Here is a 17,431-nt window from a genome sequence, read left to right as displayed (position 1 = left end):
AGTATCAGAAATACGTAACACCTCCTTCATTGCCTTTAACGTGTGGCCCTAATAAGGAATACGTTTGTTTATTCACCGTCGACACTGGATTCAGTGTCCCTGTCTGTGTCTGTGTCGACCGACTAAAGTAAACGGGCGTTTTAAAACCCTTGACGGTGTTTTTGAGACGTCTGGACCGTACTAATTGTTTGTCGGCCGTCTCATGTCGTCAACCGACTTTGCAGCGTGTTGACATTATCACGTAATTTCCTAAATAAGCCATCCATTCCGGTGTCGACTCCCTAGAGAGTGACATCACCATTACAGGCAATTGCTCCGCCTCCACGCCAATATCGTCCTCATACATGTCGACACACACGTACCGACACACAGCAGACACACAGGGAATGCTCTATACGAAGACAGGACCCACTAGCCCTTTGGGGAGACAGAGGGAGAGTCTGCCAGCACACACCAAAAAGCGCTATATATGACAGGGATAGCCTTATGATTAAGTGCTCCCTTATAGCTGCTTTTATATTAATATATATATAGCCATTTATTTTGCCCCCCCTCTCTGTTATACCCTGTTTCTGTAGTGCAGTGCAGGGGAGAGACCTGGGAGCCTTCCTGACCAGCGGAGCTGTGACAGAAAATGGCGCCGTGTGCTGAGGAGATAGGCCCCGCCCCTTTTCCGGCGGGCTCGTCTCCCGCTATTTAGTACATTTAGGCAGGGGTAAATATCTCCATATAGCCTCTGGGGCTATATGTGAGGTATTTTTAGCCTTTTTAAAGGTTTTCATTTGCCTCCCAGGGCGCCCCCCCCCAGCGCCCTGCACCCTCAGTGACTGCCGTGTGAAGTGTGCTGAGAGGAAAATGGCGCACAGCTGCAGTGCTGTGCGCTACCTTAAGAAGACTGCAGGAGTCTTCAGCCGCCGATTCTGGACCTCTTCTTGCTTCAGCATCTGTGAGGGGGCCGGCGGCGTGGCTCCGGTGACCATCCAGGCTGTACCTGTGATCGTCCCTCTGGAGCTTCATGTCCAGTAGCCAAGAAGCCAATCCATCCTGCACGCAGGTGAGTTCACTTCTTCTCCCCTCTGTCCCTCGTTGCAGTGATCCTGTTGCCAGCAGGAATCACTGTAAAATAAAAAACCTAAGCTAAACTCTCTAAGCAGCTCTTTATGAGAGCCACCTAGAATTGCACCCTTCTCGGCCGGGCACAAAAATCTAACTGGCTTGGAGGAGGGTCATAGGGGGAGGAGCCAGTGCACACCACCTGATCCTAAAGCTTTACTTTTTGTGCCCTGTCTCCTGCGGAGCCGCTATTCCCCATGGTCCTTTCAGGAACCCCAGCATCCACTAGGACGATAGAGAAATATAAATATATATATATATATATATATATATATATATATATATATATATATATATATTATATATATATATATATATATATATATATATATATCCATCCATCCAACTCGAACAGCCGGCACTCCACGGGATACTTCAATAACTTGCCAGGGTGCGCTCCAGAGGCTTGCCAACCTCAGACATACTCTCCCAACAACAGAGTCACTCCTGGACTACCATCTCAGTGAAAAAACAAGGTGCTTTATTCTTCAACGTTTCGGGGTACTGCCCCCCGTCATCAGGACACACATAACACTCAGTGCTAAACAAACAGTGCTTAAATACTAACATACATGAACTTACAGGTCCCCAGGTCGCTTTTGCCGCCTCCCATCGTGTGTCTCAGCGTTTTCCGTCCCACTTCCGGTCTCGACTGTGACGTCACGCCGGAAGTGACGTTCGCCGGCCCACATCGACGGAGCCGTTTAGGTTTCCATAGGGATGCGGCTGCAAGCGTCACATCGCTATGTAACCTGAGAAATAAATAAGTATCATTACTATCAAAATGAACATAACTAAACAAATACATTTTTATAAACATATGCATAAAAATAATTGACTGTAAGGTGAAATAAAATAATGTGTGGCTCTTTATCGCCATCTGGTGATCAAAAACATTATGACAAGATGGATAAATGCACTTATCGAAACAGGTGCACTGAGTGCAGTATGTAAAGTGCTTAGTGCCAATTAAAAGACCCTAATCAGGAATTTTTGTGCTGGTGTTAAATAAATTTATTAGTATGGAATGACAAACTCCTCCTTGAATAAGTAAATGGTAAATAAATCCCTATTGGGTAAAAGCAGGATACCATAATATTATAGGTCGTGTCACTATGTACCTAATATGGTTTCTGTCCCCATAATAAACTCATATTAACAATGATGTAAGTTATAAAAAACAGCTAAAATTGATTGACTCATTTAAGCCATTTGGACTAACAGTATTTAAGCGATATATCCATTTGCATTCTAGCTGCAATAGTTGCCTGTCTGTGTCACCCCCTCTTGGATCTGGGGGGACCTGATCTATTATCCTATATCTCAACGTAGCCATTGAGTGTTTAGACACAAGGAAATGTCGCGCCACCGCTTGGTCGCTTTTTCCTTCATTGATGGCAGCTCTTATGGCCCCTCTGTGTTGGGCCATCCTTTCTTTGAACTGTCTTTTTGTTTTTCCGACGTAATGCAAACCGCACGGACAAGTGAGTAAATAAATTACGTATCGCGATGAACATGATAGCGGATATCTGATATCCAACATCTTACCGGTATGGGGGTGTGCAAATTTGTGACCCGCTGTCATATAGCTGCATGTTACACAGCCTGAACATTTATAACAGCCACCCTTTTTTGTTAAGAAATGTGTTTTAGGGAGTTGGATACCTGTGATATCCGTTTTAACAAGCAGATCTCTTAGGTTTGGGCCCCTAGCATAACTGGGGACCAGTTTGGTATTTTTTAAGACTGATAACTGTTGGTCATTTGTTATTATTGGCCATAAGGCTTTGGCCCGTTTGGTGGTATAGCTGCTTTTGGCATCAAACTGGTTTACCCATGGTAACATATCTTTCTGCTGAGGGTTAATCGTGTCATCTTTGTTTTGTAATAAAACAGATCTTTCTATTTCACACGCCTTACGCCTTGCCATTAGTAAATCACGAATGGGGTACCCCCTTTCCACAAATGTATTAACCATGATGTCAAGTTGTTTATCTCTCTCTATGATATTACTATTGATTCTACATACTCGGATGAACTGCTTCCCCTAACTCCTCCCAGAGCTGCACTAATTATAGGGCTAATAGATCTTTAGCCCTTGGCCCACAAACGAATATAGGCCCACCACAGTTTGGATTAAAAATAGGGTGGTCAGAGCTATTTACAGCTCTGGGCTGCCCCTCAGAAATGTGGCTGCAAACAAACGGTGTCTTTTTCAAAATAATATGATTGATTACAGCCGCACACTAGAAAAGTGTGCAGTACACGGAGTGCCCTTAGCCCCTTCCCCTGACAGATGTAAACCCATTATAATAAAAGAGTATTGTCCTCTGCCTAGGACAACCATCACGTGCTGGTAGCAGTAGGGCTATTCCCAACACTCCTCGGATGTAGGTGTTAAATTAATATTCCAATATAGTTAAAATGATTACTTGTATTTGGCGAGATACAAGTCTCAGCATGCCCAGGCCACCTTTACAAGTAGTACTACAAGCTCCAGCATTTACATGCTCCCAGGGCATGCTGACACTTGAAGGAACTACAGTCAACATTATGACCTGGCATCCTTGGCAAGCTGGGACCTGTAGTGTATCAAGGAGAAATAACTATTCCCTCAAACACAGACTCTTTATCCCATTACTTGTTCACTTATTGGGAATAGAGATTTAGGTACAATAATTACAGGGAGGTGAAATCTAAGGCATTTCCCAGAACCACACAGCACTGATACCCCCACCGCTTCTCACAGTAGGCCCTTATAATTTGCAGCCCCAGGCCCACGTGGCCCTGTCTCCTCCACATCCTTCCCCCGCCCTTAGCTCTCCTCCTCTCCCTGCTTCCCCTGGCAGGTCTATAGTCACTCATGTGGAGAACAGCGCAAGTACACATATATATGCATTTAAAAATAAGATTTTACTTACCGATAAATCTATTTCTCGTAGTCCGTAGTGGATGCTGGGACTCCGTAAGGACCATGGGGATATAGCGGCTCCGCAGGAGACAGGGCACAATAATAAAAGCTTTAGGATCAGGTGGTGTGCACTGGCTCCTCCCCCTATGACCCTCCTCCAAGCCTCAGTTAGGATACTGTGCCCGGACGAGCGTGCATAATAAGGAAGGATATTGAATCCCGGGTAAGACTCATACCAGCCACACCAATCACACCGTACAACCTGTGATCTGAACCCAGTTAACAGTATGATAACAACGAAGGAGCCTCTGAAAAGACGGCTCACAACAAGAATAACCCGATTTTTGTAACAATAACTATGTACAAGTATTGCAGACAATCCGCACTTGGGATGGGCGCCCAGCATCCACTACGGACTACGAGAAATAGATTTATCGGTAAGTAAAATCTTATTTTCTCTGACGTCCTAGTGGATGCTGGGACTCCGTAAGGACCATGGGGATTATACCAAAGCTCCCAAACGGGCGGGAGAGTGCGGATGACCCTGCAGCACCGAATGAGAGAACTCCATGTCCTCCTCAGCCAGGGTATCAAATTTGTAGAATTTAGCAAACGTGTTTGCCCCTGACCAAGTAACTGCTCGGCAAAGTTGTAAAGCCGAGACCCCTCGGGCAGTCGCCCAAGATGAGCCCCCTTCCTTTTGGAATGGGCTTTTACAGATTTTGGCTGTGGCAGGCCTGCCACAGAATGTGTAAACTGAATTGTATTACAAATCCAGCGAGCAATCGTCTGCTTAGAAGCAGGAGCACCCATCTTGTTGGGTGCATACAGGCTAAACAGCGAGTCAGATTTTCTGACTCCAGCCGTCCTGGAAACATATTTTTCAGGGCCCTGACAACGTCAAGTAACTTGGAGTCCTCCAAGTCCCTAGTACCCGCAGGTACCACAATAGGTTGGTTCATGTGAAAAACAGAAAACACCTTAAGGAGAAATTGAGGACGAGTCCTCAATTCTGCCCTGTCAGAATGAAAAATTAAGTAAGGGCTTTATATATGATAAAGCCGCCAATTCTGACACACGCCTGGCTGAAGCCAGGGCTAATAAAATATCTCACATGGAAGGTGACGATGCTAAGTCCACAGTGGTGAGTGGTTCAAACCAATGTGACTTTAGGAAACTCAAAACAACATTGAGATCCCAAGGTGCCACTGGGGCACAAAAGGAGGCTGTATATGCAGTACCCCTTTTACAAACATCTGAATGTCAGGCACTAAAGCCAGTTCTTTCTGGAAGAAATTCGACAGGGCCGAAATTTGAACCTTAATGGACCCTAATTTTAGGCCCATAGACAGTCCTGTTTTCAGGAAATGTAGGAAACGACCCAGTTGGAATTCCTCTGTAGGGGCCTTCTTGGCCTCGCACCACGCAACATATCTTCACCAAATGCGGTGAAAATGTTTTGCGGTTACATCCTTCCTGTCTTCGACAAGGGTAGGGATGACTTCATCTGGAATGCCCTTTCAGGATCCGGCGTTCAACCGCCATGCCGTCAAACGCGGCAAGTCTTGGAACAGACAAGGCCCCTGCTGGAGCAGGTCCTTTCTTAAAGGTAGAGGCCACGGGTCTTCCGTGAACATCTCTTGAAGTTTCGGGTACCAAGTCCTTCTTGGCCAATCCGGAACCACGAGTATCGTTCTTACTCATCTCCCTCTTATGATTCTCAGTACTTTTGGTATGAGAGGCATAGGAGGGAACATATACTCTGACTGGTACACCCACAGTGTTACCAGAGCGTCCACCGCTATTGCCTGAGGGTCCCTTGACCTGGCGCAATATCTGTCTAGTTTTTTGTACAGGCGGGACGCCATCATGTCCACCTTTGGTTTTTCCCAACGGTTTACAATCATGTGGAAGACTTCCCGATGAAGTCCCCACTCTCCCGGGTGGAGGTCATGCCTGCTGAGGAAGTCTGCTTCCCAGTTTTCCACTCCCGGAATGAACACTGCTGAGAGTGTTATCACATGATTTTTCGCCCAGCGAAGAATCCTTGTAGTTTCTGCCATTTCCCTCCTGCTTCTTGTGCCGCCCTGTCTGTTTACGTGGGCGACTGCCGTGATGTTGTCCCACTGGATCAATACCGGCTGACCTTGAAGCAGAGGTCTTGCTAAGCTTAGAGCATTGTAAATTGCCCTTAGCTCCAGTATATTTATGTGGAGAGAAGTCTCCAGACTTGATCACACTCTCTGGAAATTTTTTCCTTGTGTGACTGCTCCCCAGCCACTCAGGCTGGCATCCGTGGTCACCAGGACCCAGTCCTGAATGCCGAATCTGCGGCCCTTTCATAGATGAGCACTCTGCAGCCACCGCAGAAGAAACACCCTTGTCCTTGGAGACAGGGTTATCCGCTGATGCATCTGAAGATGCGATCCGGACCATTTTTCCAGCAGATCCCACGGAAAGGTTCTTGCGTGAAATCTACCGAATGGGATCGCTTTGTAAGAAACCACCATTTTTCACAGGATCCTTGTGCAATGATGCACTGATACTTTTCCTGGTTTTAGGAGGTTCCTGACTAGCTCGGATAACTCCCTGGCTTTCTTCTCCGGGAGAAAACATCCTTTTCTGGACTGTGTCCAGAATCATCCCTAGGAACAGTAGACGTGTCGTCGGAAAAAACTGCGATTTTGGAATATTTAGAATCCACTCGTGCTGTCGTAGAACTACTTAAGATAGTGCTACTCCGACCTCCAACTGTTCTCTGGACCTTGCCCTTATCAGGAAAGCGTCCATATTTCTTTTAAGAAGAATCATCATTTCGGCCATTACCTTGGTAAAGACCCGGGGTGCCGTGGACAATCCAAACGGCAGCGTCTGAACGGATAGTGACAGTTCTGTACCACGAACCTGAGGTACCCTTGGTGAGAAGGCAAATTTGGACATGTAGGTAAGCGTCCCTGATATCCAGTGACACCATATCGTCCCCTTCTTCCTGGTTCGCTATCACTACTCTGAGTGACTCCATCTTAATTTGAACGCTTGTATGTAAGTGTTCAAATATTTCAGATCTCACCGAGCCGTCTGGCTTCAGTACCACAATATAGTGTGGAATAATACCCCTTCCCTTGTTGTAGAAGGGGTACTTTGATTATCACCTGCTGGGAATACAGCCTGTGAATTGTTCCCAATACTGCCTCCCTGTCGGAGGGAGGACGTTGGTAAAGCAGACTTCAGGAACTTGTGAGAGGGAGACGTCTCGAATTTCCAATGTACACCTGAGATACTACGTGTAGGATCCAGGAGTCCACTTGTGAGTGAGCCCCCTGCGTGCTGAAACTCTTGAGATGACCCCCTACCGCACCGGAGTCCGCTTGTACGGCCCCAGCGTCATGCTGCGGACTTGGCAGAAGCTGTGGAGGGCTTCTGTTCCTGGGAATGGGCTGCCTGCTGCAGTCTTTTTCCCTTTCCTCTACCCCTGGGCAGATATGACTGGCCCTTTTGCCCGCCTGCCCTTATGGGGACGAAAGGACTGAGACTGAAAAGACTGTGTCCTTTTCTGCTGAGATGTGACTTGGGGTAACAAAAGGTGGATTTTTCAGCTGTTGCCATGGCCACCAGGTCCGATGGACCGCCCCTTTATACGGCAATACTTCCATGTGCCGTCTGGAATCTGCATCACCTGACCACTGTCGTGTCTTCGTCTGGCAGATATGGACATCACATTTACTCTTGATGCCAGAATGCAAATATCCCTCTGCGCATCTCGCATATATAGAAATGCATCTATAGTCAATAAAATCTTGTCCCTGTCAAGGGTATCAATATTTTCAGTCAGGAAATCCGACCAAGCCCCCTCAGCGCTGCACATCCAGGCTGAGGCGATTGCTGGTCGTAGTATAACACCAGTATGTGTGTATATACTTTTAGGATATTTTTCAGCTTCCTATCAGCTGGCTCCTTGAGGGCTGCCGTATCTGGAGACGGTAACGCCCCTTGTTTTTATAAGCGTGTGAGCGCCTTATCCACCCTAAGGTGTGTTTCCCAACTCGCCCTAACTTCTGGCGGGAAAGGGTATACCGCCAATAATTTTCTATCGGAGGAAACCCACGTATCATCACACCCTTCATTTAATTTATCTGATTCAGGAAAAACTACAAGTAGTTTATTCACACCCTACATAATACCCTTATTTGTGGTACTTGTAGTATCAGAAATATGTAACACCTCCTTCATTGCCCTTAACATGAAACGTGTGGCCCTAAAGGAAAATACGTTTGTTTCTTCACCGTCGACACTGGAGTCAGTGTCCGTGTCTGTGTCGACCGACTGAGGTAAATGGGCGTTTTTACAAGCCCCTGACGGTGTCTGAGACGCCTGGACAGGTACTAATTTGTTTGCCGGCCGTCTCATGTCGTCAACCGACCTTGCAGCGTGTTGACATTATCACGTAATTCCTAAATAAGCCATCCATTCCAGTGTCGACTCCCTAGAGAGTGACATCACCAATACAGGCAATTTGCTCCGCCTCCTCACCAACATCGTCCTCCTACATGTCGACACACACGTACCGACACACAGCACACACACAGGGAATGCTCTGATAGATTCATTTCCTTCTGATGAAACGGCCAGCGTTGTGGGCCGAGAAACGCGTTAAGGTACTCCTTTGAAGGACCTCATTTGGACTGCTATATTCTCCTGACACCCTGTGAGCCGCATGCATCGAGTGGACCGTAGCCGCAATTAATACGGATTTTTCCACCAGCGGCCGGAGAATCTGCTGCTCCAGTCTTTTTACACTGTTGCATATCCAGACTGGTACAGCATCCTTCAGCAGAATTAAACAACCGTGTTCATCTGGATGGTTCACCGGTGACGAGACCAGCTGTACGTTCACTGCACAGAGCCGCTGCAAACCCGGCTCAGTACAGCGCCTTTGACGGAGAGGCTTCTACATCAGGTGATATACCACAAAGTGAATTTGACCATCACTATCCATTTGCCACACAATACTACAGCACGGTTGTCCGCAAGTCCAGTACTGGGACACTCTCTACCAATGAGATTCTATTGTGTATAAGGAAGACAGTGACTTATAACAGAGGCACTTTTTATCAGTCTCCTTTTTATAATCATTTCAGCTCGTGGACGCACGGCTGATTTTCATGAAGCATTAATGCAGCCCTAACTAGGGTTTATTAAAGGTTTTTTATTCATATTTGTTCAGGAGATATGGCAGTCTCGTTTACATTTATATAATATCAATTGTTTATTCTTAGGCTAGTTCATGTACTGCATTTTTATGTGGATGACATATTAATATTTTAAATAAAACAATATATTGGATTCATTCTGCGCTCCCACTCTTTCTTTTTTCACACTTGCTCTGATAGAGGACAGGACCCCACTAGCCCTTTGGGGAGACAGAGGGAGAGTTTGCCAGCACACACCAAAAACGCTATAATTATACAGGGACAACCCCTTATACAAGTGTTTTCCCTTATAGCATTTTTATATATGTAATCATATCGCCAAATAAGTGCCCCCCCTCTCTGTTTTAACCCTGTTTCTGTAGTGCAGTGCAGGGGAGAGCCTGGGAGCCTTCCTCACAGCAGAGCTGAGCAGGAAAATGGCGCCGTGTGCTGAGGAGAATAGGCCCCGCCCCTTTTTCGGCGGGCTCTTCTCCCGGAGTTTGTGAGATCTGGCAGGGGTTAAATACATCCATATAGCCTCAAGGGCTATATGTGATGTATTTTAGCCATAAAAAGGTATTATACATTGCTGCCCAGGGCGCCCCCCCCAGCGCCCTGCACCCTCAGTGACAGTTGGTGAAGTGTGCTGACAACAATGGCGCACAGCTGCAGTGCTGTGCGCTACCTTATGAAGACTGAAAGTCTTCTGCCGCCTGTTTCTGGACCTCTTCAACTTCGGCATCTGCAAGGGGGGTCGGCGGCACGGCTCCGGGACCGGACTCCATGGCTGGGCCTGTGTTCGATCCCTCTGGAGCTAATGGTGTCCAGTAGCCTAAGAAGCAAATCCATCCTGCACGCAGGTGAGTTTACTTCTCTCCCCTAAGTCCCTCGTAGCAGTGAGCCTGTTGCCAGCAGGACTCACTGAAAATAAAAAACCTAACTTAAACTTTTATTCTAAGCAGCTCAGGAGAGCCACCTAGATTGCACCCTTCTCGTCGGGCACAAAAATCTAACTGAGGCTTGGAGGAGGGTCATAGGGGGAGGAGCCAGTGCACACCACCTGATCCTAAAGCTTTTATTATTGTGCCCTGTCTCCTGCGGAGCCGCTATATCCCCATGGTCCTTACGGAGTCCCAGCATCCACTAGGACGTCAGAGAAAGAGTGCTAATGTTTGACAATGGTATAATGTGTATTATTGTGTAAAATGTAAAAAAAAAAATTATATATATATATATATATATATATATATATATATATACATATACATATACATATACATATATATATATATATATATATATATATACACACACACACACATACATACATACATACATACATACACCACATTTTTGGGTCTCCTACTGAGATAATGACATATATATTATGTGTATATATAGATATATTATATAATACAACAAAATCTTGGCACTCTGGATGATGTGAACACAGATGTGGTGCCCTCCCCACATGCATAGACAGTTCCAAGATCCTTATAAATAAGAATAAAGGGCGGCACTCCAGTTTCTTCCATATAAATAGATGCTTTAGTGAAAATCCATATACAATGGTCGTCAACGTTTCAAGGCCCTCCGGCCTTTTCGTCAGGACGCAATCACAACAAGTGCAAAATAGTGAATATACAGCATTGTGAACAGATGCATTATAACATACCTTTTATAAGATGCAGATCACTCACAGGTGTCGGCGTCCATCGTCCTCCCGTTCAGCCCACATGACGTCTTTCCGGATCTGACGTCATCTAAGCGCCCGTCCGGCCGGTTACCAGGATCCCCATAGCAACTAGTCGCGGCTCTCAGTGCCTCCCGGGAGTGCGGTGTGCGCCCCCCTGTGGTGACTGCAAGGAAATAAAAATCTATTTAAAAGATGAACATATACATATTCATGTCATATAAAAGTGAAAAACTATAACCAAAATCGAGTGCTCATAAGTGATAAACAAATATGTGGAATCACACAAGTGATGACATGTTAGTGCATACTATTAATCTAAAATCAAAAGATTAAAAACAATGCCAGAGATATATTCATTGTTGTATTCATAGTCAATGTACAATTTCCTTACACAAGCATGAACATCAAGAGAATTCTTGTCTAATAGTCCCTAAGGCTCTCCTCACTATAATCTCCTTCACAGGGAACTCTAGATCTTACTTGTTGAAGAACTTAGAGCTAAATTTGCCTCTACAATTATAATTTATAAAAATATGCCCCAAGAGATCTTCTCATTGAGACCCCTAGGAGCTATGGTGTCCAAAATATGAATCCATTTGGATTCACATTGACTTAACCGCCTCTTCCTATCACCCCCTCTCACATCGAGGGGGACATGGTCGATAATTTTATACTTCAAAGAGGTCAGTGAATGGTGCGCATTTTTAAAGTGACGTGCCACCGGTTGGTCACAATCTTTATTCTCCAATGCGGCCTTAATGGCCGATCGGTGTAAAGCCATCCGTTCCCTAAAAGTCCTCGTCGTCTGTCCCACATAATAAAGCCCACAAGGGCATATTATGATGTACACTACATACTGGGTTGTACACGTCAATACATGATTGATCTTATATTTATGCCCAGTGTGTGGATGTTTAAAGTATGGACCTGGTTCTAGATAATTACATGTGGTACATGATATACACTTATAGCACCCCATTTTTTTCTTCTGAACTAAAGGATGTTTTACCGGTATTCGGAGTGTATTCTACTTTAGACTTAACCAATATGTCCCTTAAATTCTTGCCTCTTTTATAACAGGGCATCAGTTGTTTACCCTTAAAAACTGGTAACTCGCTATCCCCACTCACTATCGGCCACAACGCTTTCATTGCCCGAGGCATCACTTGACTGGCTAAGGTATACTCCGATATCAATGGAATTTTATCTGCTTTAATCTTAGGGGTGTCAGATTTCAAAAGGGCCTCCCTGGGGGTGTCTAACACCTTCCGTTTGGACTCCTCTAGAAGTGATCTTGGGTACCCTCTTTGTGCAAACTTATCTTAAACCAAATCCAGAGCTGGTTCTAATGCACTCACATCACTTGTAATTCTAGCTGCTCAACATCTGTGTTCTGGGGAGAGCTTTTTTCAAAGGCGGTGGATGGCAACTGCTGTAATGTAATAGCGTGTTCCGATCTGTATTTTTATGAAACAACTCCGTGGTAACCCTACCATCTACAACCTTTACCTTTACATCTAGATAATTGATTACTTCACAACTATATTGAAACGTAAATTTCACAGGGTGATCAAGAGCATTGATTTGTGAGATCAATTGAATCAATTCACTCTCCGATCCCGTCCAGATCATAAAGAGATCATCTATGTATCTCGTATACATCTTAATCTTCTGGTGAATATTCTGATCTAAAAAGAAAAAATTACGTTCCTGTTCAAACATAAACACATTAGCGTACGATGGGGAAACATTCGTCCCCATCGCACAGCCAGTGCACTGTAAATAAAATTTACCATTGTGAAGGAAAAAATTCTGCATTAGTATAAACTCCAATAACTGTAAAAATAACGGGATATCCAGATCACTAAACTGATTAGAATATAGAAAGCTCCTCATACACTCTAAACCCATGGAGTGTGGTATGATCGTATACAGATTCTTTACATCCAAGGTGCACAGCAATGCTCCTTCTGGAATCAGCCCGACATTTTCAAGTTTCAACAAAAACTGTGTGGTATCTTTCAAAAAGGTCTCCTGTTTCATCACTAACGGCTGCAACAAAAAATCTAAAAATTGTGATATTGGCTGTAGCAAGGACCCGCGGGCAGATATGATAGGCCTGCCCGGGGGGTTCTTTGCATCTTTGTGCACCTTGGGAATCGTGTATAATATTGGAACCCTGGGGTAAGCCTGAGATAAAGCATTGGACAGTTGCTTCTGTCATACCAGAGGGAGCCAGAGGTATTTCCGTGGTCTGCTAGCATTACCTGCTTGTGCGATTTAATATTGCAGCATGGAATCAACAGCTTCCAATCAGGAACCAACTACCTTTGTTGGGTTACAACGAAGGATAGGGGAGACTATCAGCTTTACAGAGCAACAGGCATCGGCTATTTTATTTGAAACTACGCCGTCACCTGATATTGATCTGTCCACGGCTGAGGATGTGTACCATCTATTGCTAAAATGGAGGAAGAGGGAAACGGATTATTTCCTGCATGGTTCATCACTTTCAGACTATTACAGAGCGAAACTTATCCCACGTGGCTTTAGAGTGAGGAACATTCCGACGATCGGCCGGAACAGTGCAGAATTTTGCCGACAATGGATAGCAATATTGAACAAATGCAGCTTTGACCTGATGCTATTGGTGATCCAAGAGGCAGGGAAGGAGTTGCAAATCTCACGGGATAAGATCAGTGAATTCAAAATGACCCATAAAACCATTATGGATGATAATAAACATAAGACCTTGTGGGAGAAGCTGGAGAATCAATGTGAGACATACAAACAAGAATTGATTAAATTCAAGAAAAATAAATTGAATGTAGTCTAGACTGACTACGAGGATCAAAGAGTGTATCGGTGGCTGTCGGGTACAACGCCTAGGAATGGCCGTCCGCAGGGTCGCTCCCGATCATCATGGTGAGAGAGACAACAGCGGAGAGATAAGTCCAACAGTGACAGTGACTTCAATGTGAACGACTCTGATGATGCTCAAAGCTCACAAGAAACTCCAGTGAGTAAATTTACTCGTTCAAAAAACGACAAACCTGGACCAAGCCCACACGCCGGGGGGGGCAGTCAGAAAGATTACAAAAAACCGCCCATAAACAAAACGAAACGCAAGAATTAGTCTTTAACTTATCAACATATAAGTTAAATGATGTTGAGATCTTAGTTCTGAATAAAGGTCTATCATATGTTCCAAGCAACCCCCATAATGATTTGAATTGGAAAATTGATCTTCACAAGTTTAACCGTTCACTAAGAATAAAAGAATTTTTCCAACACAAACCATCAGGCAAGAGTAACATCTTTCATGGGTTTTACAAGAAATATCCGAAATCCCAGTTTGATCCACCGTCTAGCAATCCTTCATTAAGGACGTTTTCACGGTTATTAGATGAGTCAGTAACAAAGTTTGATGCTGCCCCTAAGAGACACTTTCATAATTTGTCCAGACAACAGAAAGCAGCAATCCAAGGTCTGGCATCTAATCCTGAAATCGTTATACGCCCCGCGGATAAGGGCGGGGCTATAGTTATTTTGGACACAGCCAAGTATATATTGGACATTGACCAACAATTGGCGGATGAACACACTTATAAGAAATTGTCTTACAACCCGATGGAGACCTTCAAACAAGACCTTGATAAGATTCTATCCACAGCTTGTAAAGACGGATTGATAGATCACAAACTATTAGGAGCTTTATCTCAGGCTTACCCCAGGGTTCCAATATTATACACGATTCCCAAGGTGCACAAAGATGCAAAGAACCCCCCGGGCAGACCTATCATATCTGCCCGCGGGTCCTTGCTACAGCCAATATCACAATTTTTAGATTTTTTGTTGCAGCCGTTAGTGATGAAACAGGAGACCTTTTTGAAAGATACCACACAGTTTTTGTTGAAACTTGAAAATGTCGGGCTGATTCCAGAAGGAGCATTGCTGTGCACCTTGGATGTAAATAATCTGTATACGATCATACCACACTCCATGGGTTTAGAGTGTATGAGGAGCTTTCTATATTCTAATCAGTTTAGTGATCTGGATATCCCGTTATTTTTACAGTTATTGGAGTTTATACTAATGCGGAATTTTTTCCTTCACAATGGTAAATTTTATTTACAGTGCACTGGCTGTGCGATGGGGACGAATGTTTCCCCATCGTACGCTAATGTGTTTATGTTTGAACAGGAACGTAATTTTTTCTTTTTAGATCAGAATATTCACCACAAGATTAAGATGTATACGAGATACATAGATGATCTCTTTATGATCTGGACGGGATCGGAGAGTGAATTGATTCAATTGATCTCACAAATCAATGCTCTTGATCACCCTGTGAAATTTACGTTTCAATATAGTTGTGAAGTAATCAATTATCTAGATGTAAAGGTAAAGGTTGTAGATGGTAGGGTTACCACGGAGTTGTTTCATAAAAATACAGATCGGAACACGCTATTACATTACAGCAGTTGCCATCCACCGCCTTTGAAAAAAGCTCTCCCCAGAACACAGATGTTGAGAGCAGCTAGAATTACAAGTGATGTGAGTGCATTAGAACCAGCTCTGGATTTGGTTCAAGATAAGTTTGCACAAAGAGGGTACCCAAGATCACTTCTAGAGGAGTCCAAACGGAAGGTGTTAGACACCCCCAGGGAGGCCCTTTTGAAATCTGACACCCCTAAGATTAAAGCAGATAAAATTCCATTGATATCGGAGTATACCTTAGCCAGTCAAGTGATGCCTCGGGCAATGAAAGCGTTGTGGCCGATAGTGAGTGGGGATAGCGAGTTACCAGTTTTTAAGGGTAAACAACTGATGCCCTGTTATAAAAGAGGCAAGAATTTAAGGGACATATTGGTTAAGTCTAAAGTAGAATACACTCCGAATACCGGTAAAACATCCTTTAGTTCAGAAGAAAAAAATGGGGTGCTATAAGTGTATATCATGTACCACATGTAATTATCTAGAACCAGGTCCATACTTTAAACATCCACACACTGGGCATAAATATAAGATCAATCATGTATTGACGTGTACAACCCAGTATGTAGTGTACATCATAATATGCCCTTGTGGGCTTTATTATGTGGGACAGACGACGAGGACTTTTAGGGAACGGATGGCTTTACACCGATCGGCCATTAAGGCCGCATTGGAGAATAAAGATTGTGACCAACCGGTGGCACGTCACTTTAAAAATGCGCACCATTCACTGACCTCTTTGAAGTATAAAATTATCGACCATGTCCCCCTCGATGTGAGAGGGGGTGATAGGAAGAGGCGGTTAAGTCAATGTGAATCCAAATGGATTCATATTTTGGACACCATAGCTCCTAGGGGTCTCAATGAGAAGATCTCTTGGGGCATATTTTTATAAATTATAATTGTAGAGGCAAATTTAGCTCTAAGTTCTTCAACAAGTAAGATCTAGAGTTCCCTGTGAAGGAGATTATAGTGAGGAGAGCCTTAGGGACTATTAGACAAGAATTCTCTTGATGTTCATGCTTGTGTAAGGAAATTGTACATTGACTATGAATACAACAATGAATATATCTCTGGCATTGTTTTTAATCTTTTGATTTTAGATTAATAGTATGCACTAACATGTCATCACTTGTGTGATTCCACATATTTGTTTATCACTTATGAGCACTCGATTTTGGTTATAGTTTTTCACTTTTATATGACATGAATATGTATATGTTCATCTTTTAAATAGATTTTTATTTCCTTGCAGTCACCACAGGGGGGCGCACACCGCACTCCCGGGAGGCACTGAGAGCCGCGACTGGTTGCTATGGGGATCCTGGTAACCGGCCGGACGGGCGCTTAGATGACGTCAGATCCGGAAAGACGTCATGTGGGCTGAACGGGAGGACGATGGACGCCGACACCTGTGAGTGATCTGCATCTTATAAAAGGTATGTTATAATGCATCTGTTCACAATGCTGTATATTCACTATTTTGCACTTGTTGTGATTGCGTCCTGACGAAAAGGCCGGAGGGCTTTGAAACGTTGACGACCATTGTATATGGATTTTCACTAAAGCATCTATTTATATGGAAGAAACTGGAGTGCCGCCCTTTATTCTTATTTATAAGGATCTTGGAACTAGATATATTATATAGATATATAATATAATATACATATATATGTGTCTTTATCTCAGTAGGGGAGCCAAAAATGTTGGATTTTGAATTTTGGATAAGGGATACTCAACCTGGTATATAATATACAGGTTGAGTATCCCATATCCAAATATTCCGAAATACGGAATATTCCGAAATACAGACTTTTTTGAGTGAGAGTAAGATAGTGAAATCTTTGTTTTTTGATGGCTCAATGTACCCGAACTTTGTTTAATACACAAAGTTATTAATAATATTGTATTAAATGACCTTCAGGCTGTGTATATAAGGTGTATATGAAACATAAATGAATTGTGTGAATGTAGACACACTTTGTTTAATGCATAAAGTTATAAAAAATATTGGCTAAAATGACC

General features: G+C 43.9%; 1 protein-coding gene across 4 annotated transcripts in view; it reads right to left on the bottom strand.

The window, feature by feature from the left end:
* The window catches only part of BBS5 (Bardet-Biedl syndrome 5), a 149,519-nt gene that overhangs the window by 116,028 nt on the left and 16,060 nt on the right, over window positions 1-17,431 (bottom strand). Inside the window, exon 1 of one of the 4 annotated variants that reach the window (XM_063933708.1) lies at window positions 1,696-1,843. The exons of 2 other annotated variants lie outside the window; for them this stretch is intronic. In XM_063933708.1, the coding sequence (XP_063789778.1) occupies window positions 1,696-1,805 (110 nt within the window). In that variant the 5' untranslated portion in view covers window positions 1,806-1,843. Of the gene's footprint in view, window positions 1-1,695; window positions 1,844-17,431 lie in introns of those variants that run through there. One more of the 4 variants, XM_063933706.1, reaches the window with a different exon arrangement.

The sequence above is a fragment of the Pseudophryne corroboree genome, chromosome 7 (genome assembly GCF_028390025.1).
Source record: "Pseudophryne corroboree isolate aPseCor3 chromosome 7, aPseCor3.hap2, whole genome shotgun sequence".
Lineage (NCBI taxonomy): Eukaryota > Metazoa > Chordata > Amphibia > Anura > Myobatrachidae > Pseudophryne > Pseudophryne corroboree.
The sequence above is the reverse complement of the archived record's forward strand: the minus strand, read 5'-3'. Positions and strand labels throughout refer to the sequence as shown.